The sequence below is a fragment of the Paramisgurnus dabryanus genome, chromosome 17, assembly GCF_030506205.2.
Source record: "Paramisgurnus dabryanus chromosome 17, PD_genome_1.1, whole genome shotgun sequence".
In the NCBI taxonomy this organism is placed as follows: Eukaryota; Metazoa; Chordata; class Actinopteri; order Cypriniformes; family Cobitidae; genus Paramisgurnus; species Paramisgurnus dabryanus.
The window spans coordinates 29,220,299-29,242,673 of record NC_133353.1 but is presented as its reverse complement, the minus strand read 5'-3'; the positions used below and the strand labels follow the sequence as shown (position 1 = coordinate 29,242,673).

At 37.1% G+C, this 22,375-nt stretch overlaps 1 protein-coding gene across 1 annotated transcript; it reads right to left on the bottom strand.

Moving 5' to 3' along the window:
- Positions 1-4,551: 4,551 nt before the first annotated feature.
- On the bottom strand, positions 4,552-21,846 carry lin52 (lin-52 DREAM MuvB core complex component). The gene is made up of 6 exons (XM_065288377.2): positions 21,777-21,846; positions 21,124-21,198; positions 20,940-20,977; positions 20,781-20,847; positions 20,489-20,572; positions 4,552-4,915 (listed from the first exon to the last, which is right to left on the bottom strand). Exons 1-6 carry the CDS (start codon positions 21,793-21,795, stop codon positions 4,860-4,862), a joined length of 339 nt encoding a protein of 112 aa, XP_065144449.1. The 5' UTR covers positions 21,796-21,846; the 3' UTR covers positions 4,552-4,859.
- Between the last annotated feature and the right edge of the window lie 529 nt (positions 21,847-22,375).

Below are 22,375 nucleotides of genomic sequence, written 5' to 3'. Positions count from 1 at the left end.
AAGAGTTGATTAATTTGCACTAATTGACAGCTAATTAAAGGCCTGAGGGCACATCGGATTGACGTTTGTTAGGGCGGCAAGGCCCGTCGAGGTCAGGGCAACGGGTTGTTTATGGCTGTGCTGGTGTTTCTCTGTTCTTCCCCCAACCTTGGAGACAGCCCCTCTGTGGGGAATGACCCTCATCTTAAGGAGGATGTCTGGACAGGAACCTATTTGACAGTCAGCGGCGGGTGTCATTATGTGAACTGCAACTTACCACGATGTCAGTTTACGGACTGGTCCGTTCACAGCAGTCATTCCAAATTGCTACTGTCACAATGTATGAGTGCAACAAAGTGTAACAGACACTATTGTACAGAAGCAACAAGTACAAAGTTATTTAAGGGGTACCATGCTTTAATACTTTGCCTTCTACTACTAATGTTTATTATTACTTAAAAAAAATCCTAACATGTAATACTCATTTAAGGCTATGTCCACACGAAGCTGGTGCATTCCATATCCGATCATTTTTTTCCTTGCTCTAAAAAAATTATCCGTAAACATGAAACCACTGAAACCGACTGAAAGCGGTGTAGTATATATGCCGGACCAGTATGGGGCGCTGTAATTCTGCCACAGATACACACTATACACGGAGAAGACGACTTTGAGCATGCGCATAACCAACGTATGGTGTTGTCCATTATCGCTTGTTGGGCACCACAATTGCATAGAAGCAATAGATTTTGCTGTAATAAAGCTAGTAGGCTTTAGTAGCTTCTGTAGCACGAAAACAATCACGTAGTCCTCCGTTATTGTTGTTGCTGTTACGTGTGACGCTTCCGACACGTGATGTGATGATGTTTTCGCTTCACAAAATATACGGATTGGCTGTACAGACGAAACCGCAAGGGTGTCGGTTTCAGATTTATCCACTTTAGGACTCGGTTTCAAAAAATAGCGGATTCAGTCTCCCAAAACGCCGGATCCGTGTGGATGAAACGCCAATACGATAACAAATTTATACGTATACAGTGATACGCGTCTCCGTGTGGACAGCCCCTAAACCTGTTGAGGCTGCCATTATATTTCACGCATAGTGTATTATGGGTCGATGATGTGTAATGGTTGTTGCGAAATATTCAACGCTATCTCATGGCAATTCGTACGTATTTTACAAGGTGGCTAATTCGTATTAATTTGTCCGATCACATTTGTAAATTTTTTAACTATTTGCCTTGACCCCTGTGACATTGGGGTTAGGGGCAGGGTTTCGTTATTATTTTTTATGATAATCGTATGTTTTTGCACGATTAACTTTGTATTACATACGACTCGTAAAATATGTACAAATTCTTATGAGATCAGGCGGAAATATTACTTAATGTTTACTATATATTTTTTCATACGAGTATGTTTTACTAGCCCACTTCCACCTTGTTACCGTGGGTTCACACCAGCCGTGTTTGAGGCGTCAAATTCACGTTTGCCGCTTGAACATTTAGAGTTTACTCGCTTCATTCGCACGTGAAATTCTAGTCATCAAGACATTCACGCGGAAATTCGCGTCATGGGAGAGGCTTCTGCGACTATGCTTGCATCCTGTAATCACGTCACTAGAGCAAGCTCCTGATTAGTTAACTCCTGATTAGTATTTTTTCGTACAAATGTTCCAAAGTTCAAATGTTTCAACTAGGGGTGGGCCGATCCAATACTTTGAATCGGATATCGGGTCGATCCAGACCTTTTTTGCTGGATCGGATATCGGAATAACGGGGCCGATCCAAATTCGATACTGTGCGTTACTCGTTGTTGTTACTATCATGCTATAGAAAAGTCAGACTATTATAACCATAAGCACCATAAACATTTTTACACAATATATTCAAAGTCTTCCTAATATATTCAACAGCTTTATGTGAAAAACAATTGCATATATGAAGATATTTAAGGTCACAAAAACGGGATCGGTATCGGTCGATACTCAGAATTTAGAAATCGAAATCGGATCTGTAATGGAAAAAGTGGATCGGTCCACCCCTAGTTTCAACTCGCGTTTGCCACGGCAAAGCTCAATTCGCGAGGAATCGCGTCTACCACACTAAACGCCTCATTTGCGCCGCAAGACCTCCAGACGCTCTTCAATGCATCTTAACATTGACTTAACATCGAAATCCTGCGCTTAACGCCTCTACTGCGGCTGGTGTGAACGCAGCATTAGATCTCAGATCACATTAATTTTCATAATCTTTTATTTGTATGTTTTCTGAATTGTATCATTTTGATTTTCTTCGTTTTTTATTAAAAAGGCTCAACAAAAGACGTTGATGTTCAAGTATTTTTTGCAAGATAATAGAGTGTTGCAGGAATTACATATTTTTGTAGGCCAACCCCAAAGTTAGTGGGACATTGGTTCCTTGGCAAAAACCACATTTATTTTTTCCATATAGACTTTTGGATTATCGCCATGTTTGTTTAACAACAGTTCAAGACACAAGTTAATCTTCACATGCAGATGAATACAAATTTTATATATTTTGAAGTCTAAATGCATTTACTATAAAAAGGTAAATTTTGACAGTGAATATTAACTTTTAAACTATTAAACACAGAGATTATTTTTTGTGATAAATAAAAATTATGGGCTCTTCTGCAAAAGAACCAGTGTCCTCCTAACTTCCTAACTGCCTTTTAAGCCCGGTTGACATATTTAAACTGTATTTTATAAGTTATAATAACTCAGATAAGTCTCTAGATAAGTCAAGATAAATAATAGTATGTTGAAATGACTTGTTAATCTGAGTTGATTAAACAAATTTTTTTAAGGCAGCAAATAATTTTTTACAGTGTATATGTGTCTATATCACTGATCATTTATCGACTCCTCAAAAAACCTCCTCACTCCTCTTGTTTCGCCTCCTCATGGTCCAATTAAAGAATTGAGATGTCCAACATGATGGCGAAGCTCAGTCCGTTTCCGAGTCATAAGATGTAGGAGGTGAGGAAGCAAATTGAGAAGCACTCCAGGTTTTGATTGCCCCCCTTTGACATCATGTATTGTGATGTAAACAAAACAGCGGCCTCCAACTAAAAATATTTTTATATGGAAGTTTATTAAAACTATGACATTTTTACTGTTTTTAATTCAACATTCATCAAGCCAATCCCAGTGTTTATCTATTACGCCATACAAGGGTTTATAGTCGGGGTACCCTTTAAGAGTTTATAAATCCACGTTTGCAGACTTCGTATCTATTTTATTAAGATACAAACAGAAAATACAGGAAATATGTTCAAAAAAATTTAAAGGACTAAATGTCTTCTTTAGGCATCGTCTGTGTTTAGTGTTACCTCTATTGGCACTAAACACTTCTTGAGTATTTTTGAGCAAATAAAGTAAAAAGAGAACTTTTTTTGAAATTCAAAATTCTGATTTAATTTTATTTAGGTTTAAATTAAAAAATTAAATTAATTAAAAAATTAAAAAGACAGTATATAACATTGCAAAAACAACTAATCTAATTGTGGCATGGTGGCCTTAGACTTTTGAACAGTACTGTATATTTAATGAAACACTTGGACTTAAAGGTTGCATGCCTTTTAAAACTCCTTTACATTTATGCATTTGGCAGACACTTTAATCCAAAGCGATTTACAGTCCATTACAATGTATACATATTACAGCATGAAAATGTATACCAGCTCTCTGAAATTAAACCCACAACCTCTGTGCTGCTAATGCAATGCTCAAACACTGAGCTATAGGATACCTTTAAATTCTATATTATAGACTTGGATTTCTTTTAACTTTAGAGCTATAACAAATATGGTTGTTTAGACAGAAAGATCAAATCCGTCTCCTCCAGAATGGATAAAACATTAGCAGTAACTCTGCAAGGTAAGCAACCTCCTCAATCCGCATGCATCAGAAAGACAAGACAATTAGGGGCTTATTAGGCAAGAGGGGTGGATTCGTACCTCTGGTGGGAGCAAGAGTGAACTCTCACCAACCGCAGCCGAAGCCTATACGACATCTCCAGCCGAGAACAGTCCTGGCCACTGTCTAACCTAATTACGCTCGCCAGAGCATTCTTTGTTTGCCGTTCAGCATGCCTGTCTGATTCCCTTTTCTCCCGGACCATTCGCTCCAATGTCCCTGGAAGTGTGCTAATTAGAGAAGAAATGGCCCTAGTAATTATGTCAACTCTTGTTAACAGGGATGACAATGAGGAATATTATTTTTACGCAATGTTTTGTGTTAGGGGCCTTCCAAACTTCCAATTCCCATTAAATAAAAAATGGCTTTGCACTGGTGTGGAAGCACTCTCATGTCAGGGCCTCTTACATGTCCAGGCCAAGTTATTGGAGCCAGTCGATGAGTGGCACAGGCATGAAGTTATTGCCCTAATTAAAAGTTTTACCTTGGGTTCATAAACCTTCATTGTTTGGATCCAACTTCATTGGAGGGCCAAAGCTTAGTAGTTGGTGACCTTAAAAAACAGTTTAGCGTGATACCAATTTGCAAATTGATAGTGGAGTGTAAACAAGAACATGAGAAGCAATTGTATGTCATTTAAACAACACAGAAATTTATTAAACAATTAAATTTTAATAAACTGTATTAAACACTGGACAGAGAAAGATAAATATATTATGAACATTCAGGGAAAAGGACACAACTAGACCACTCTAGATGAGTAAATTATTAAGAAAGAAAAAAGTTTTGCTAATAAATATATACAAACATTATACTTTTGCTGTGGTAATGTTTTGACCCAAAATCAGTCTAATCTTAGTGAAAATATTTTATGATATTCTGCCTTACAATATCACAGTCAGCTCTAAGTCAACAGGTCAGCAGGTCACTGTATGGATCCTCACTTTTTCGGTCTCTCCAAGATGTTCAGGAACTTCCCTCTTGTCATTTCTCTGGCTGCAAATAAAAAACAAGATTGGTATTTTTAAATGTGAGAAAAGAGTGATGTTATCTGTTCAAATTTTTACACAGTTTTTCTAAACACACGTTTTGATACATTTAAAGGAATAGTCCACCCAAAAATGAAAATTTTGTCATCATTTTCACAATCTCTTATTGTTACAAACCTTCCTATACATGAATTCCTTTGTTCTTATGAAAATGAAGAAAGATATTTTGAGGAATGTTTATAACCAAACTGTTCAGAGTCCAAACTGACTTCCATAGTAGGAAAAAAGAATGCAATGAAAGTCAATGGGGCCTTAAAATATTCCTCAAAATATATTCCTTTGTGTTTACCAAACAAAACAAAAAATATAGGTTGAGAAATTTTCACTGAAATAAAAAGCTTTAAAAATATTATTGTTTTTGACATAGGTCTAAAAATTGACTGGTCAAACGCAGAAACATGTAGACATGAGCATAATAGTGGAAACCATTAGGTCCCTAGAAAAGCTACGACTGCCATGCACGATGTAATACTATATAAATTACTCAAATGTATATTAAAGCATTACTCAACTTTCTTTAAAAAATCCAGATATTTACTCACCACCAAGTCATCCAAAATATTTATGTCTACATTTATTCAGTCGAGAAGAAATTACATTTTTTGAGGAATTGAGGAAAACATTCCAGGATTTTTTCCTCATTTTAACTCTTTCCCCGCCATTGACGAGATATCTCGTCAATTAAGAGAAAACGCTTCCCCGCCAATGACAAGATTTTCCGTCTTTCCGCAATACCGCTATTATCCACCAGTTGGCGCCCTTCCGCAACTTTTTAAACCCAGAAGTATTGCCCTATGGCAAGTGGCTGCATGTCCGTGTCTGTTTTAAAGATCGCTCTGAATGGGATCTCTATGAAAAGTCCGTCACAAAAATGGAATTATCTCTGCTTTTTGCTCAAAATGTGGTGTTTTTGCAGAAACCTACCCATATTCAAATGCTGATTACAAAAGAACCACTGAAGGTAGGATGGAAGGTTTTTTTTGTTTGAAAGCAGAGGGTCTGTTCTTTCATTTGGTATATTGTATGTTTATATATTTAAAGAAGAACATTTTCTGGAAGGCATTAAACTTTGGTGAAAATCATGAAAAATGCTGGCGCTGGCTGTCAACTTTTTTTAAAAACGCTGGCGGTGAAAGAGTTAATAGACTTTATTAGACCCCAACAGTTTACAGTTTAAATGCAGTGTAAAATTGCAGTTTCAACACTGCTTCAAAGGATTCTAAACGATCCCAAATGAGGCATAAGGCAAAACGATTGTCATTTCTCGTCTTACACTATCGGTGTGATGCGCCACCGGGTACCTCGCATCATGATGTCGAAAGGTTGCACATTACATATGTGAAACGCACATTTGCGACCATTTTAAACAATAAACTAACACAAGAACATTAATTAATATCATTCCACATACAATAACGTCTGAACGGTTCTCTTTTCATAACTTGTAAACATTGGGGTGGTAGTTTTGCATACGTCATGACCCATTACGCGAAGTCGCGCTAGCGTGTCACATGGATAGTGTAAGTTGTGGTTTAATTCATATAAAGAATTCAAATAAAAGTTCATATTTTTTATTTTCCTTGCCGAAAACGAAACGGCAATTTTAAACTGCAGTTAAACTGTAAACTGTTGGGGTCCAATAAAGTCTATTAAATTGAGAAAAATCCTAGAATGTTTTCCTCAAAAAACTTAATTTCTTCTCGCCTGAACAAAGGAAGGCATCAAATTTTGAATGACATGGGTGTTAGTAAATTATCTGGATTTTTTAAAGAAAGTGTAGTAATCCTTTAATAAATACATTACATACATACTTCAACATTTTACAGAAAAATACTTCATAATAAGCTTTATGAGATTTGGATCATTATGCATTACACTTCAATCTCACTGCATGAGATTAGTGATTTAAGCATTTTCAGGTTTCATGTCAATCATACGGCAACAAACTGCTTGTTAAATGGGCCACTGGTTTCTGGATGGGTCCACAAACAGAGGAAAGAGCTTTGTCATAGTTGAACTAACAACCCGCTCGCTAACTCTTAGTACCCCTCTTCCAATCTCCCTCACAATTTCTGTCCAAAACAATACAGGAGTCTGTCTGGCTAAGCACTCTCCCACGAGACCCCTTCACCAGAGAGCACCCCTCTGATCCACTCATTAATTAGATTTCCATTTATCCCCAATTCCCGTCCGAGCAGAAGGGAAATGATTTGCATTGAGTGAGTTAGATTAAAAAGGGGAGTGTAGAGGGTCCTGCCAGCGAGCCTCGCTCAAACACACACACACACACACACACACACACACACACACACACACACACACACACACACACACGGACAGAGAGCTGGTGCTGTCACTGGATGGGGCAGATCAATACTGATTAGCAGGAGTTAGAGATTTGTTTAGTTGATTAGAAAGGTCAATTACTAATTCTGTACTTAGTTAATCAGCAGCTTGTTGCCATTGACATCCATACTAAATGGCATATTATGGATTCCAGGGCCCATATTATCTTCTTGATGTCGTATGTACACTCATTAGAATTTGAACAAAGTGCTATAAATATGCTCAATAATGGGTTAATAGGCAAAATAAATAACTGCAGACATACTGTTAACAGGTAACAGTAAAGTAAAATTAGAAAAAAAAATGTAATGCAATGTTTCGCTGCTTTAAAATAATTCCTTGTTGAATGTAAATTATATATATATAATTTATATATATTATAAATATATAAAGCAGCATGTTCGTGCATTTAAACAATTCAAATTTTGTATTGAATCAAATATTTCTGATTTTTACACATCTTTTAAGGCAAATAATAACCAAACAATTATTATTATATAAAAAGTCATATCACACTTTTGAATACATATGATAGATACAGATTAATTAAAGAAATAATAGCAAATAACAACACAGTTTTAAAAATTGCAGTTTCAAAGGACGCTAAACGATCCCAAATGAGGCATAAGGGTCTTATCTAGTGAAACGATTGTCATTTTTGGCAAGAAAAATAAAAAATATGCACTTTTAAACCACAACTTCTCGTCTTCCTTCGGTCCTGTGACGCGCCAGCGCAACCTCTCGTAATATGTCATCACGTCAAGAGGTCATGGATGACGTATGCGAAACTACACCCAAGTGTTTACAAGTGTGGAGAAAGAGGACCGTTCCGACGTTGTTGTATGTTGAATGATAATAATAAATGTATTTGTGTCAGTTTATTGTTTAAAATCGTCCGCAAATGTGCGTTTCATATATGTAACAGGTGACCTTTCAACATCATTACGCAATTACGTGAGGTCGCGCTGGTGCGTCACAGGACCGGAGTAAGACGAGAAGTTGTGGTTTAAAAGTGCATATTTTTTATTTTTCTTGCCAAAAATTATAATCGTTTCGCTAGATAAGACTTTTATGCCTCGTTTGGGATCATTTAGAGTCCTTTGAAACTGCAATTTTAACTGCTTTAAAAATGTTACGTGTTGGGGTCCATTTAAGTCCATTAAAATGAGAAAAATCCTTGAATGTTTTCCTCAAAAAACGAATTCTTCTAGACTGAACAGAGAAAGACATCAACATTTTGGATGATATGGTGGTGAGTAAATCTGGATTTTTTTAAGAAAATGGACTAATCCTTAAAACTGTATTTAACTTTTTCTAGCCAGCTTACTCATTTTTTCCTTGTTATATTAGTTAATATGTAAACACGTAAATAAAAATTTCATCTTACTTCTATCATGAGATACCACAATGCAATTTATGAAAACGTAAAAAGCTTTAACAGTTTCTTTTAAATCCCATAGAAGAAAATGAATTCCTAGCCCCTGGACTAGGCTAAATTTCTCCAAAACCTGACCGCCCCTATTCACTTTCATTAAAAGTCAAGCACACTAATCGTACCCCTGTTGCGCATCTGAAACTGCCACTTGGCTATTACGTGAAGTAATCTTTATTTAATAGATTTAACATCCATTCTCGCTGCCCAAATCTCACGGGACCGGGGAGGACAGACACGCGCTCGTGCACAAACCCACCCTCCCGCCCCCCGCGTTGGAACGCATACACCTGACGCTCATGTTTGTGTTCAAAATTCAATTACCTACTTATTGATACTTCACTGAGATATTTAAGATGCAGACATGGCGAGTGATTTCCCAAGGGAGCCACTGCTTCCTCTTAATGTCCCAGCCGTGAGCTCTTCTCTCCTCACCCCTCCCACCAAGCGCTTGACACCACGAATCATTACAATACATACGCGTGCACGCACACACCCGGCAGACATTGCCAGAGCCTATCCCTGTTCAAGAGGTGTCCTTATTAATAGGCAATCAGTCAAAATTCATTCATTAAAAACCCTAAAAGGTTTCACACGGGCACTATGATTAGCTTGGAAAGAAAATCCAATGAATTCCTAATGTATTTATGGAAATAAGATGTCATTTCCGATCTGTTGACAGAGGTGGTGGGTAGGACAGAGGAGGAAGAGCCGGATGAATTTCATCCAGTTTTCTGCCCCGCCAGAAGCCAATCTCGAAATAGCCTATAATAGCCAATTCTAAATGTATACAAGTTAATCACCTTTAAAAATAAGTAAAACAGTTATTTTCTACTCCCAAAAAGCTTTTAAGCATTTTCCACTACAGTTTTCAACTCCACGAGATCTTTAAATAATGTATTCAGCTGTTTTCTGAACATCATTTGGTGAATTTGAATTATTTCTGCTGGACAAACTAAAACAGCTAAGGAGACTTTATGTAACTTTAATAAACCTTTTTGCACCCAACATTGTACTAAACAGGGTCTTTTTGCTTTTTTACAGACCTCATGTTAAACAAAGCACAGGTGTTTCTGTGCAGTAAGAGACCTATTTGCATTTACTGTAGGGAGATGCTTTCATCCAAAGCGACTTATTCTATAACAAAATGGAGAATGCAGCTCTATAGTCTCTAGTTTATGTATTTTGATCATTAATGTTAAAACATAGTATACATAATAAAAGACCTTGCTACGTATCCATGTGTATAAAAGTTAACCTTTGACACTTTTCACCAATATAAATAGATTTCAAGATATAAAGATATAATTTTGATGTAAAATTTTTTTTTTATAAAAAATAAAGAATTCTATATATTCCCTTAGTAACCGTAATCGCAAAACACAAAATTCCCTGATCAATCCTGGTATTACAACAGAAAGCAAATCAGATATAAAGAGGGATTGTGTGAGAGGTGGGGAACATGAGGAGATGAGAGGACAGGAAGACAGAGGAGAGTAAGTTAAAGAGAGCTACCCCCAGCTCAACCTGTCATCTAGTAGCACTTCATAACCGCTTGCCCCTGCGGTCGGGTGTCTCTGATGGATTGATGGAAGCACATTACTACGGTAGGGTAGCATCACTGCAATCATATTCAGCGTCACACTCCGCTTAATAGAGAAGAGATTGATCTAGGGGAGGAGGCAGCGAACATTAGAGCCATTAGTGCTGGACGAGTGTGACCTTCATACTGGGTGCAAGAACAGACTGAACAGTAGAGAACTGTTGAATGCTGCAAGCATTCGTTTTGTATGTAATTTCACATGTATTTACCTTTTAGCAAATACATCCTTATTTTAATGTACCTGGACTATATGTTTTTACTTATAGCTTTCTTTTCTAATTACCTTCTAATCTAACGGGCAAAGAACAACAACAGGTTAACTGGATTTTTACACCTTTGTATTTGAAAATGTGGTGTTTGTCGTTATAGGCAATATGCTGCTAGCCTGCTGTTTCAACTGCAAGAATGTTCTGTGTGACTACTATAAAGACAATAAGATTTAGCGAAATATCGCAAATGTGCATACCGCAATGGTTTGCAATAACCAAACGATCCTAATACTTCAATAGGTTGTGTGTAGTCAAAGTTTTATATAGTATTGTGCAAAAGGCTTAGGCCCCACAGTTTTACTGACCATCCATACAATTTTTTCACTCTTTGTAGTAAGATGCAAAAAGAAAAGACAAGAAATATGTACACGAAATGTAAAAATAAATCATGCTGATGTCGATATTAAGAAAGCTGTTTAGCCGATTGCCTGATATGAGGCTGATATAACACAAATGTTATTACAGTAAACAAGAGATGAACAGAAAGTTGGTGAAACTTAAAGGATAATTCCTTTGAGTCTCATTTCTGGTTTGTTTTGGATGAACTACAGTGATGGACACTGAAATTTTGACAATGGGTCGTGTCTTGACTTTTTGACTCGTTTAGAAGCGTCTCTTGACTGCTTCAGAATGGAAGTCAATGACCATGCACAAACATGTCATTAAAACAACACTTAACGTTCATTTTCAAAACTGTGCTACTCACCGAGTGGTTCGTGGTGTTCGTTGATGATTAAAAACAAGTTGTGTAGCGAAATACAGTTTCTGTCGTGTTTTATTTGGCATTTTGTAAAATTCCATTGACTTCTCTTGGAAGACTCATTGCTCGCTGATATATCACTCCGCCGCCGGGAAACAGAAAAGGGTCTGTTTACATGTGGTTGTAGTTTTTTCGCTCGGTTTCTCTCAGAAGAAATTTTTCCCATATTTGATGGCTCAGTGACCAGCTTTAGGTTTGAATTTGAGCTCGATTGTGACTGTCTATACGCTAGACACCGAGCGTACTTGTATGGCAAAGTGGTTGTCGCCATTAAGTGGTCGGGAGTGTGCTAACGCTTCAGACTCAAATATAGAGCGGAAGTATATACGCGGTTGTAAGGTATCTGAAAAAATAGTTCCACTATAGCAAATAACACGGATTGAAATCATACATTGCGCCAATATATTTGTTTTTATCATCAACGAACACCACAAACCACGCAGTGAGTAGTACAGTTTTGAAAATGAACGTTAAGTGTTGTTTTAATGACATGTTTGTGCATGGTCATTGACTTCCATTCTGAAGCAGTCAAGAGACGCTTAAACGAGTCAAAAACTCAAGACACGACCCATTGTCAACATTTCTGTGGCCATCAATGTAGTTGATCCAAAACTAACCAGAAATGAGACTCAAAGTGTTAAATACCGGAATTATTCTTTAATAAACATTTGTTATGCACAACATTTATAAATGTACCCTTTTAAAGTACTTATAACATATTTACAAGACATAATTACTATGGATCTGACATCTTATGGTACTGTTTTAATAAGTGTGTTGAACTAGTGTGACGTTGTGTTGTGTGCAGGTCAAAAAGTGAATAATGATTGATTGGTCATTTTACTGTCTGTCAGACTTTGGCTTAATATTGAGTGACACCAAAGATTATAGAAGCACAAGAGGGGAAACTCTCATTCATTTTTGGCAACAGTCAGTAGGTGGCGCTTCAGTAGCGCGGCCGCCATTTTGGAATGAAAATTCTCACAGCCAATTCATTCTCAGCGAATCTCACAGCCAAATCAGAAGCGCAATAGTAAGTTTCTTAAATAAAAATGAAAATCCAATCATTAAATAGATACACATTTAAGGTAGTTTTTTCTTGCTTTATTATGTAATGCTATTTTATGCTACATAACACATTTACTACTATTATTAGTTACCAACTCCACTAGGTATGAAATATATTTTGTACATATTAATCCCCTGGATCCCACTACAAAAATTATAATCTTATAGAACATGATGCATGGTTCTGTCTGTTATCCTACAGTATAATTGCCACTTTGGGACAGTGGCTGTGTTTTTTTTTACTTAATCCATTTCGAGCAATTCAGATGTATATGTGTGTATATGTGAATGTATATGGAGCCAAAATATTATGTGTGGATGAGTTTATGTCAGTATGTTTGTATGTAAAATTAGCCTATATAAAAGTGGAAGACTTGTCTAAATATCTGAAAATAAGCTGTAAAAAGGGATTAATGATCACTGGTCTGATTGTATGTTATTCTGTTATCATCATTCAGTTTGAATTTGGTTTTTTAATGTACAAAGTAGCTGATATTGCCATCACTTCTAGTTCTAGTTGAGTCACTTTCATTCCAAAATGGCGGATTCGTGGGGCTGCTGCTGGGCACTGGTGTTGCAATGGAACGTTCTTTTGAGTTTCCCCTCTTGTGCTTCTATACTCTTTGGTGACACTTAAAGGGGTTGCACACCGGACACGCCGCTCAAAAAAAAAGAAAAAAACGAACACATTGTTTTCTATGAGTATACGCACACCGTCGCCGACAGGTGGTGCCTGTCTGCCGCGCCCAGCTACGACTCAGGAAGTTGCTCAAATCCCTGTCGCACCACAGAGCGCCACTCACATAGTTTAACATTAAATAACATCATATTTGTCCCAAATCATTAGCGATTAGCATTGACTGCTAAGGTATATTTTGCATTTTGAAGTAGACACTATCTGACTTGGCTTGCGCTGTTTAATGTCCACTTCCAGTGTACGATACCTCCAAGTTGTCCTAGATTCGACGTGGCACTTCTCGTCTGGTGTGTGACCCCCTTAATATTTTTGTTATGGCGTTATTTAATGTTAAACTATGTAAGTGGCTCAACAGGGATTTGAGCAACATCCTGAGTCGTAGCTGGGTGCCGCGCACAGGCACCACCTGTCGGTGGCGGTGTGTGTATACTAATAGAAAACAATGCGTAAAAATTTTTTTTACGGCGCTGAGCTGCGCGTCTGGTGTGCCACCCTCTTAAGTGGCTTTTCATTACAAATATCCAATTTAAGTAATAGAGAAATTTACTGGCCAATGAAAAGATTTATGCCAATTATGCCGATGCGGAAAAAAAAGCCACTGGCTCTTTAAGCGCCCCCTAGTGGCTGGCTGCAGTACAAGTCATAAATCCAGTCCTCTCCAAGCAGAGGAACAGGACTCGGCTCTAAACAAAAAAGCTTTACACTTCCAATGAAATTTGAGAGATGGTTTTGGTCCTTTAAGGTAGTTGTTATCACGCCAATATATGTTCAATTGTTTATTTTTGTGATAAGTTATATTTTAGCCCGTGATTTGATGCTATAGAAGTGGGGTATGTCGTTACGATTGACATGGTTGAATTGGACGGAAGTTTGATACCGCAGACGATTCCCGCTGCATGTGTGCTGGCACCAAACTGATGTGTTTACGTAAAATGGCAGCGCCCATGGTCGGACATTTTTGGCTTTAATACATTACAATGGTGTGACCTCTTTCAAGCACATCATGAACTCTAATGAGTAGACTGAAGTCATTAAATTAGAATTAGGCCTTTCTTTCATTTACAGTTGCACACAGTGGACAGTACCCCTTGACTTTCATAGTAGGAAAAGCAAATACTATGGAAATCAATGGGTACCGTCAATTGTGTGGTTAAAATAATTTATCAAAATATCTTCTGTGGTCAACAGTAGAACGAAACTCATACTGGGTTAGAAGCACATGAGGGAGAGTGAATGATGACAGGATTTTAATTTTTGGGTGCAAGTTATTGTACACTGCATTTTGCTTTATTATCTTACAGGCCTAGTTATTGACCGAGTGCCCAGTTTCAGTTTAGATTCCCTTCTGCAAAGTAGGCCATGCAAAAATGTCCAATCTGAAAATAGGGTTTTCCAAAAAATTGCTATAATTCCACAAAAATACAGATGTAATCTTATCAGACCGACAATTTATATATTTGACGCCTTGTTAAAATAACACTCCCGCAATTACTCAAGTAGAAACAAGTGTGTTACATCATGTGTAGAAGCAGCTGCAATGGAATCAGGGGTATCATCAGCATCGCCTGAGGCCTGGCTGTCCCGGAGGAGCACTCTCCATTCAATTACCTTCAATAACAGCACTTATCAGTGTAGTGACTGGTCCTGTGGGAGCAGAGGGGCCTGATGACCATGCTCAGCAGCCCCCGACAGCAGCATTCATCACGGCCTGGAGCAGATGGGTACTGGTGGGGGGCTGGAGCCGTAGGCACGTGTCAAGCCCTCCCACAACGACCCCGATCAGCGTCACTCAGCTAAGAGAGGAGGGGTATATGTCCCAGAGGAGAGCGGGCTGCCACATGTCGCGCACGCATCACGCTGTCGCACATAAACAGTCTAATGCACACAATCTCACGCATATTCACACAGCTATATTGCTTGCTTTAAGTTACAGATTTCACGAGATTTCATTATCACTTCCGAAAAATAGAATTATTTATAAAGTTTTTTGCTGAGGGTTATTGTATTTTTCACCCGAAATGCATGTATTATTACATCTAAAACCCCTGCAAGCTGCAAAAAGCAAATAAATAAATAAACAAACAAACGCTGTAGCTGATAACCTTGCCTTTGGGGCGAGTTTTCACTGCCTGATTGCATTATCCCCATTAACCAGATCAAGACTTTAATGGCCGTCGTGTCAAATGTGCAGTAAATCTTGCTGGTCCTCACCCTCCCATCGCCTAACACTACCACTCATCAGCTCATTTAAAGGCGCTGAGGAGAGAAAGAAGCGTGATGAAAAAGTAGCACAGATTTACAAGGCTTCCCCTGACAGCTAGGAAAAGGAAGAAAATTAAACCACACCACATTAAAGGGCGCTGCATTAAATGTTGCTCTGAGCTGAATGATAATCGTAATTTCATATCTATAAAGCGATCCTTCCTCTCTCTCCTCTGTCCTGGAGGCATTACTAGCATGCTTTTTTAAAAATACCCTCAACGGCACTGAAACATTAAATATTAAAATTATGCTAAACATGATTCTGAGCCTGTATAGTTAACAGTTAACACAAGCTTTATGATGTGTCTTATAATAGAAATCTGTAAAAATGTACATAAATAGAAAGCAGAACCTCCTGTTTTGGTAACTTATTGAGTTTTGCGACTGTAAAAAACATGTTATGCAAACATTTGCTAAGGAATACAGACTTTTTTCAACTAAGAAATTGTGAAAAAGATCAACCCAGTAACTTAGTTTTGATAAACCATTCTCTGCAAGCATGTGAAAAAATAGGTCATTGAAATTTGTCTCCACTTAAGAAGGGGATAATACCTCCCCTTAATCTGCACTATCCAACCACAGCACTGCCTTTTAATCCAGAGATCAGCTAATTTGCATTTGAAAGGACACACCCAAAAACGGCACATTTTTGCTCACACCTACAAAGTGGCAATTTTAACACGCTATAATAAATTATCTATATGCTTTTTTGAGCTAACTTCACATACATACTCTGGGACACTAAAATTAAAAAAGTCTTGTGAAATGTCCCTTTACAGCTACAGATTTCAGTTGCCTATATAGTAGGACTCAACAATATAGATAACCCAAGATTAGAGAGTTTTGATCCAATAAATTAATTTGGTATGGGTGCTATCAGGCCATTGCTGGGTTATCACTATATTTTATTTTTATTGGACATACATGGCCTGAAATCATCCTATAAACTTAAATAATTTAATAAATATGATGTAATGATCCTTTTTAATATACAACTAATTTAAATACGCTCAAAAAATGCAGAGTTGTTTTAAACCTATGTTAGGTAAACATTGGAAGGACACAGTGCTGGGTTAAAAATGACACAATGATGGGTTGTTTAACACAACTGCTGCGTTATTACAACCCATGGTTATGTAACAACAACAACTCAGCATTGGGTCTTTTTACTCCAGCAAAAATTTTCACTCTAAAAAAAGCTGGGTTATTTTTTAGCCCAGCATTGGGTCAAAAAGGCACAAGCCCAGCCTGCCGGGTTGTAATTTAACCCATGCTGGGTTGTAATTTAACCCATGCTGGGTTGGTTCAACCCAAAATACTAGGTTATTTTAACTCATTTTTGGGTCAAATTTAAACATTTTCTGGGTTAGAAAATGCGGCTGTGCTCGTCTTTTTTAGAATGTACCAAAAACAAATTATGTTTGTACTTCCACTTTTACAAATCAGCACTGTACTCACCCAGTGGTTGCCTTAGTTTTCCTATTGTCACATCGACACTGTACTTACAAGTAGGGCGGGGCGATATTGACCAAAATTAAAACTCTCGATTATATGATAAATATCTCAGTATTTTCTACAAAGTGAAATACATGTTTACATGCAAGTCAAAGCCTTGTGTGAGATTTCACAAACACGTGTATTAAAATAGTATATGATGAAAGTAAAATTTAAAGACAGGGTTTTCCTCCCTGTTTGATACAGCTGATTGGAAATCAATCAGTGTACAATGATGGCAGTGCCTCATATCAGATGAGACTGTCCTCCAAAAACAACAACCTAATAGTTTGTTTGTGCAAGCACCATAATAGCACGTCAACTTAAGTGTAAAGGATGAGTGCCCTTTAGTGGCCAGTCACTTAAACAAGAAGTGGCTACGTTTTTTATAGGCAACTATGGTCCCATTCATGATTTTACATTTCCTTTGGTGTGTAAGTGTGTATTAGGACATGTTAACGATATGCAAAAGGTACAAACCCCAAAGTAAATTAATCTCTTTCTTGGACTACAACAAACAGACGAATTGTAGGCAACAGTTTACTTCCTGAGCTTGTTGACGTTGACAAGACCGACATTATCATAATTTCTCCCGCTGTAAGTTAACCCCTGTCAGCATTGCATTGTGAGCGAATCTTTCAAACATGGTAAGGAAGGAGTGTCACATTACCGGGTGATGTCAGAGGTATTCAGGCCAATCACAACGTACAGATTAGCTGACCAATCAGGGACAAACAGGCGCTTTTCAGATCAATGAACTTTGTACAAAAATCAGAGCGTTTGAGGAAAGCAGTATATCTGGAGCTACAAACATGTATGGTATGTGGAAAATAATAAGACTGCCTCTGGGTCAAATTTTTAGAAAATTTAACATAAATTTTCACTGTTACGCGGACGATACCCAACTCTATATATCTTCAAAGCCAAATTCGATGTTTCAGTCTTCTTCTCTTTTGCTCTGTCTTTCTGAAATTAAATCATGGTTTACATGTAATTTTCTTAAGGTCAATAGTGCGAAGACTGAAATTTTACTAGTAGGCACTAAAGGAACACTGCGAAATTGTGAGAACTTCACACTAAATATTGACAACTCTGTTATCTTTCCTTCTTCTCAAGTTAAGAGTCTGGGTGTCGTCCTCGACAGTACTCTCTCTTTCGAGGCACATGTCAATAATATAACACGATCAGCATACTACCATCTGCGTAATATCAATCGTCTCCGACCTTCTCTTTCTGTTAATAGTACTGCAGTCCTTGTGCATGCATTAGTCACTTCTCGAATTGACTATTGTAACTCTCTGCTTAGTGGTGTCTCACAGAAAATTATTCATAAGTTTCAGATGGTTCAAAATTCTGCAGCTCGGATCATTACACGAACACCATTGAATGAGCACATAACTCCAGTTTTAGAGCACCTTCACTGGCTTCCGATTAGATACCGTATCCAGTTCAAGATTTTACTTTTCACTTACAAGGCCCTTCACGATCTAGCACCTTCATATCTGAGCGACCTTCTTCATGTGTACGTACCTTCTCGAACCCTCAGGTCCTCTGCTTCGGTGACTCTCGTTGTACCATCTGTGCGCTTGACTACAATGGGAGGTAGAGCTTTTAGTTATACTGCTCCAAAAATTTGGAATACTTTACCTCAAGATATACGAAACAGTTCTAGTCTCTCAATTTTTAAGTCACGTCTTAAGACCCACTTTTTTAGACTAGCTTATCATGATTGATTTAGTATTATTATTAGGTATTGGTTTTATGTATTTATTGTGTTGTTGTTTTTTATTGCTTAACTATGTATTTTATTGTTGTAAGGTGTCCTTGAGTGTCTTGAAAGGCGCCCACAAATAAAATGAATTATTATTATTATTATTAAAATAATGTGTTTTTAACCATACCAACTGCTCAGCCCTACTTCCAAATTATACCCCTGGTTTCAGAGACAAGGCTTAAGGCTAGCCCTAGACTAAGACACATGTTTGAGCTGTCTCATCTGAAAATAACTTGCATTGACAGATTGTAAAATTAGCCAGTGCCACTGATTTGTCTCAAGATGCACACACCAGTAACATCTTTTTCACAACCAAAAGATAGAAGAGCAGAAGAATATTACTCTTAGTTTACAATCACAAATGAGTAAGTTGCGGTTCTGTACAACTCACCATGAGCCAGCAGAGGACAAAATGACTGGGGGTTGAAGACTAAATTGACATATCACACTGCTAGGAACCCAATTGGGTGCATAGTCACAAACCTTGACCGCTGACAGCACAGCCTACAGGTTATTCATTTCTAACCATGTTTAGCTAATTTGCTTATAGAAACATTTAGCCATTACAGTTAGTATATTAATATGTGTTTTGTTTTAATGCAGCATGCAAATACAAAGATGTTATCAGATGTATTCATTTATTTAATATATACTGACCCTGGACCAAAAAGCAGTAATATTGATGGAAGTTTGAGCGAGAGGGGGAGTAGTCAGGAGAGATGATGTTACTGCGTGTCGAGGTTAAAGTGCTGCAAACGAAGTGCCCGTCCGCCATTCAATATAGTTCTCTTTTTTCATCTGCTTAAAAATTGCCACGTTTTATTTTGTGTCACCATACTTACTCGTGTAACTACTCATGTAACAGTCTTTAAAAAGGGAAAGCATGGAAGAGTTTGGTGGCTTCTAAATTCACCCCTGTTTGGATCCTAAGGAATGAATGGGGCTAGGCTAAATGCTAAAACATTCACAACACGCTGTACAAAGATTAAGTGCACGCATTGAAAAAAGATAGGGATGTATTAATTTGTCTAAGTTGAGATAAGAACAAAGTAAAGTATTGAAAAAAGTTGGTGTTTTCCTTTAAGTAGCACAGGTATATTTGTAGCAAAAGCCAAAAAATACATTGTATAGGTCAAAATTATTGATTTTTCTTTTATGCCAAAAATATGCCATTAGGATATCTAAGAATCATTTTCCATATAAATTTCCTATTGTAAATATATAAAAACTTAGTTTTTGTGAGTGGATGCGGTTGCTAATGACTTCATCGGCACAACCTTAAAGGCGATTTTCGCAATATTTTGATTCTTTTGCACCCTCAGATTCCAGATTTTCAAATAGTTGTGTCTCGAAATATTGTCCTATCCTAACCAACCATACATTAAAGAAAAGCTAACTTGACACAGGTGTTTATGAATGATCTGTAGTACACTTTTACAATCCTGGGAGTGTGGATTAACACTTAATGTAGCAATGCTGTGATTTCAGAGCCATTTGGGCAACAAATCATTTAATTTTAAATGCACAGTAGGGCTTCATATATACAATTAGGCCTAATCTTATTTAATCAAATAGAGTAGATCTATAAAACAATTCATTTTCTTAAACCACCTTTTGTGACGATATGGCTATAATGCTATATATTGCTTGGATGCGAAGGAGCAAACAGATTCATGAATGTTGTTGTTTTTAGTGTAATAGCGCCATCTAATGGAAAATAATGGGACTGGCGTCACACAAACTACTAACTCCAAATGTCCCATCACCAAATGTTCTGGAAAGTTTCTAATCTTGGAAAAATCTGAGATTACTTACACTCCTCCAAGCCCAACTGATATGCCAGATTCTGCAGACCCTTCACCTTCTCCATTAGATTTGCTGTCGTCAAACTTCCTAATTCTAATACAAAAAAGCATAAGAACAATTTATTGGAAACAAATCACATTCAATCCTTTTTGACTTAAAACTTTTCCAGATTTCAAATGTGATTCATCTGTGGTGAATTAATCACAAGTAAAGGTCACATGGGTCTACTCTACAGACAATAAATTTTGACATCAAGAGGTACAATATACATTTGTTTGACTTCATGAGAAAGGTAGCAGACCTTTTAACATCTCTATATCTTCTGACTCCAATTCAGCCATCCACTTGGGCGGAGAATTTGTAATAGGCTGGAAAAAACATTGCGTTTTGTAAATTTGGTCTTCATGAACAGTTTGAAAACAGTACATAATAACCTAAAGTACAACTATGCAGTACTCACATTTTTGAAAGATGCAGCAAATTCTGAGACACCCGGTACTGTTAAAATTTCAATGAGGGCATGTTTTAGGGGAGAAACTATGCATTTAAAATTATACATTTGTGAATGTGACATTTAATATATGACTATTACAGACAAATAAATAACATTACATAAACACAAAATGATAAAAACATAAACTCACACTGCTCTGGCCACAGGTCAGGTGATGCCCGGTCAAGTTTTTCAAAACTTAGCAAAGAGGACTCAAAGTCTTCACCTATAGAAAGTAAAAAAACAAAAACATTATAGCAACAGCTTATATCACTATACAACCTGCTCATAAAAATGTAAAATAGTTATAAAGCTTGACTGATAAAAGCCAACAGACATAAACTTGTTTAAATTATACGACTTCAAGAGGGGAAATAAATATATATTTTTCTAAACGAACGAAATATTACACGAGTTGCATCGGAGAGTGACGTAATGTTACTGTTTACTCAGCTGTGTGAGTTGTTGTTGCGATGATAAAGCTAGCTGGATATCAATACTGATCAAAGGTGAACAACATTTTTTGCATCAGAAGTAAGGTAGTTATAATGCAGTCTTTGTCTTATAACGTTAACAGTTATGTTTGGTATAATATTTATTACAACAACTGATGTCGGTTGACACGTAGCTTGCTAATGACTGCAAATAATTTTATGACCGTATTCCGAAGAAAATCTTTCACTTGAACTTAAATACATCACATTATTAAGCAAGCATAATAAACCCCACGACGTTTTTCTAAGGTTTAATACGTCCGTTATACTACAACTAATGTTCACAGAAAAAAGAGGAATTAAAATTTACCTCCATTTGGAGACGCCATCTTGACACAACACACGTGACTTGTATCAGCCAATGACCGAAGGCTGTGAAGCTCTGTAGTCCCGCCCCCCCGTGGCGTGCCGCAACCATTGAGAAATATTTATCACTAGTAAACTGTGATAAATTTACAGAATACTTTGTTGGGAAAACATTGGGTCCACATAAACTTGCAATAAAAAGAGATGCAAGTTATAAAAATAAGTATTTCATGCAAATTAATATTTCTGCAAGCTGTAACAATACAATTTTCATATTAGATCTGTGATTTTTTTTTGTGTGTGGTACTGTAGAAAAATGGTGCAGTACTTGTACATCACCATCTACAGTCTATGATTACCATCTGATATTGTTATACTGACCACCAGACCACAAAGTACTTTGATAATACCATGGTGAAACCGAAATATTCATTCCATAATAAAATGTGTAAGTGTGTTATACAATAAATCTTTATAAAAACATAAAGAGATTTCTGTTGATCTTAATTATTAGAAAAACTTTTTGGCAAAAAAATTTGATATGTTTTAGGATTACAGTGAAGACCACTGTGACAAAATGGTTGAAAAATTCACATGACAAGC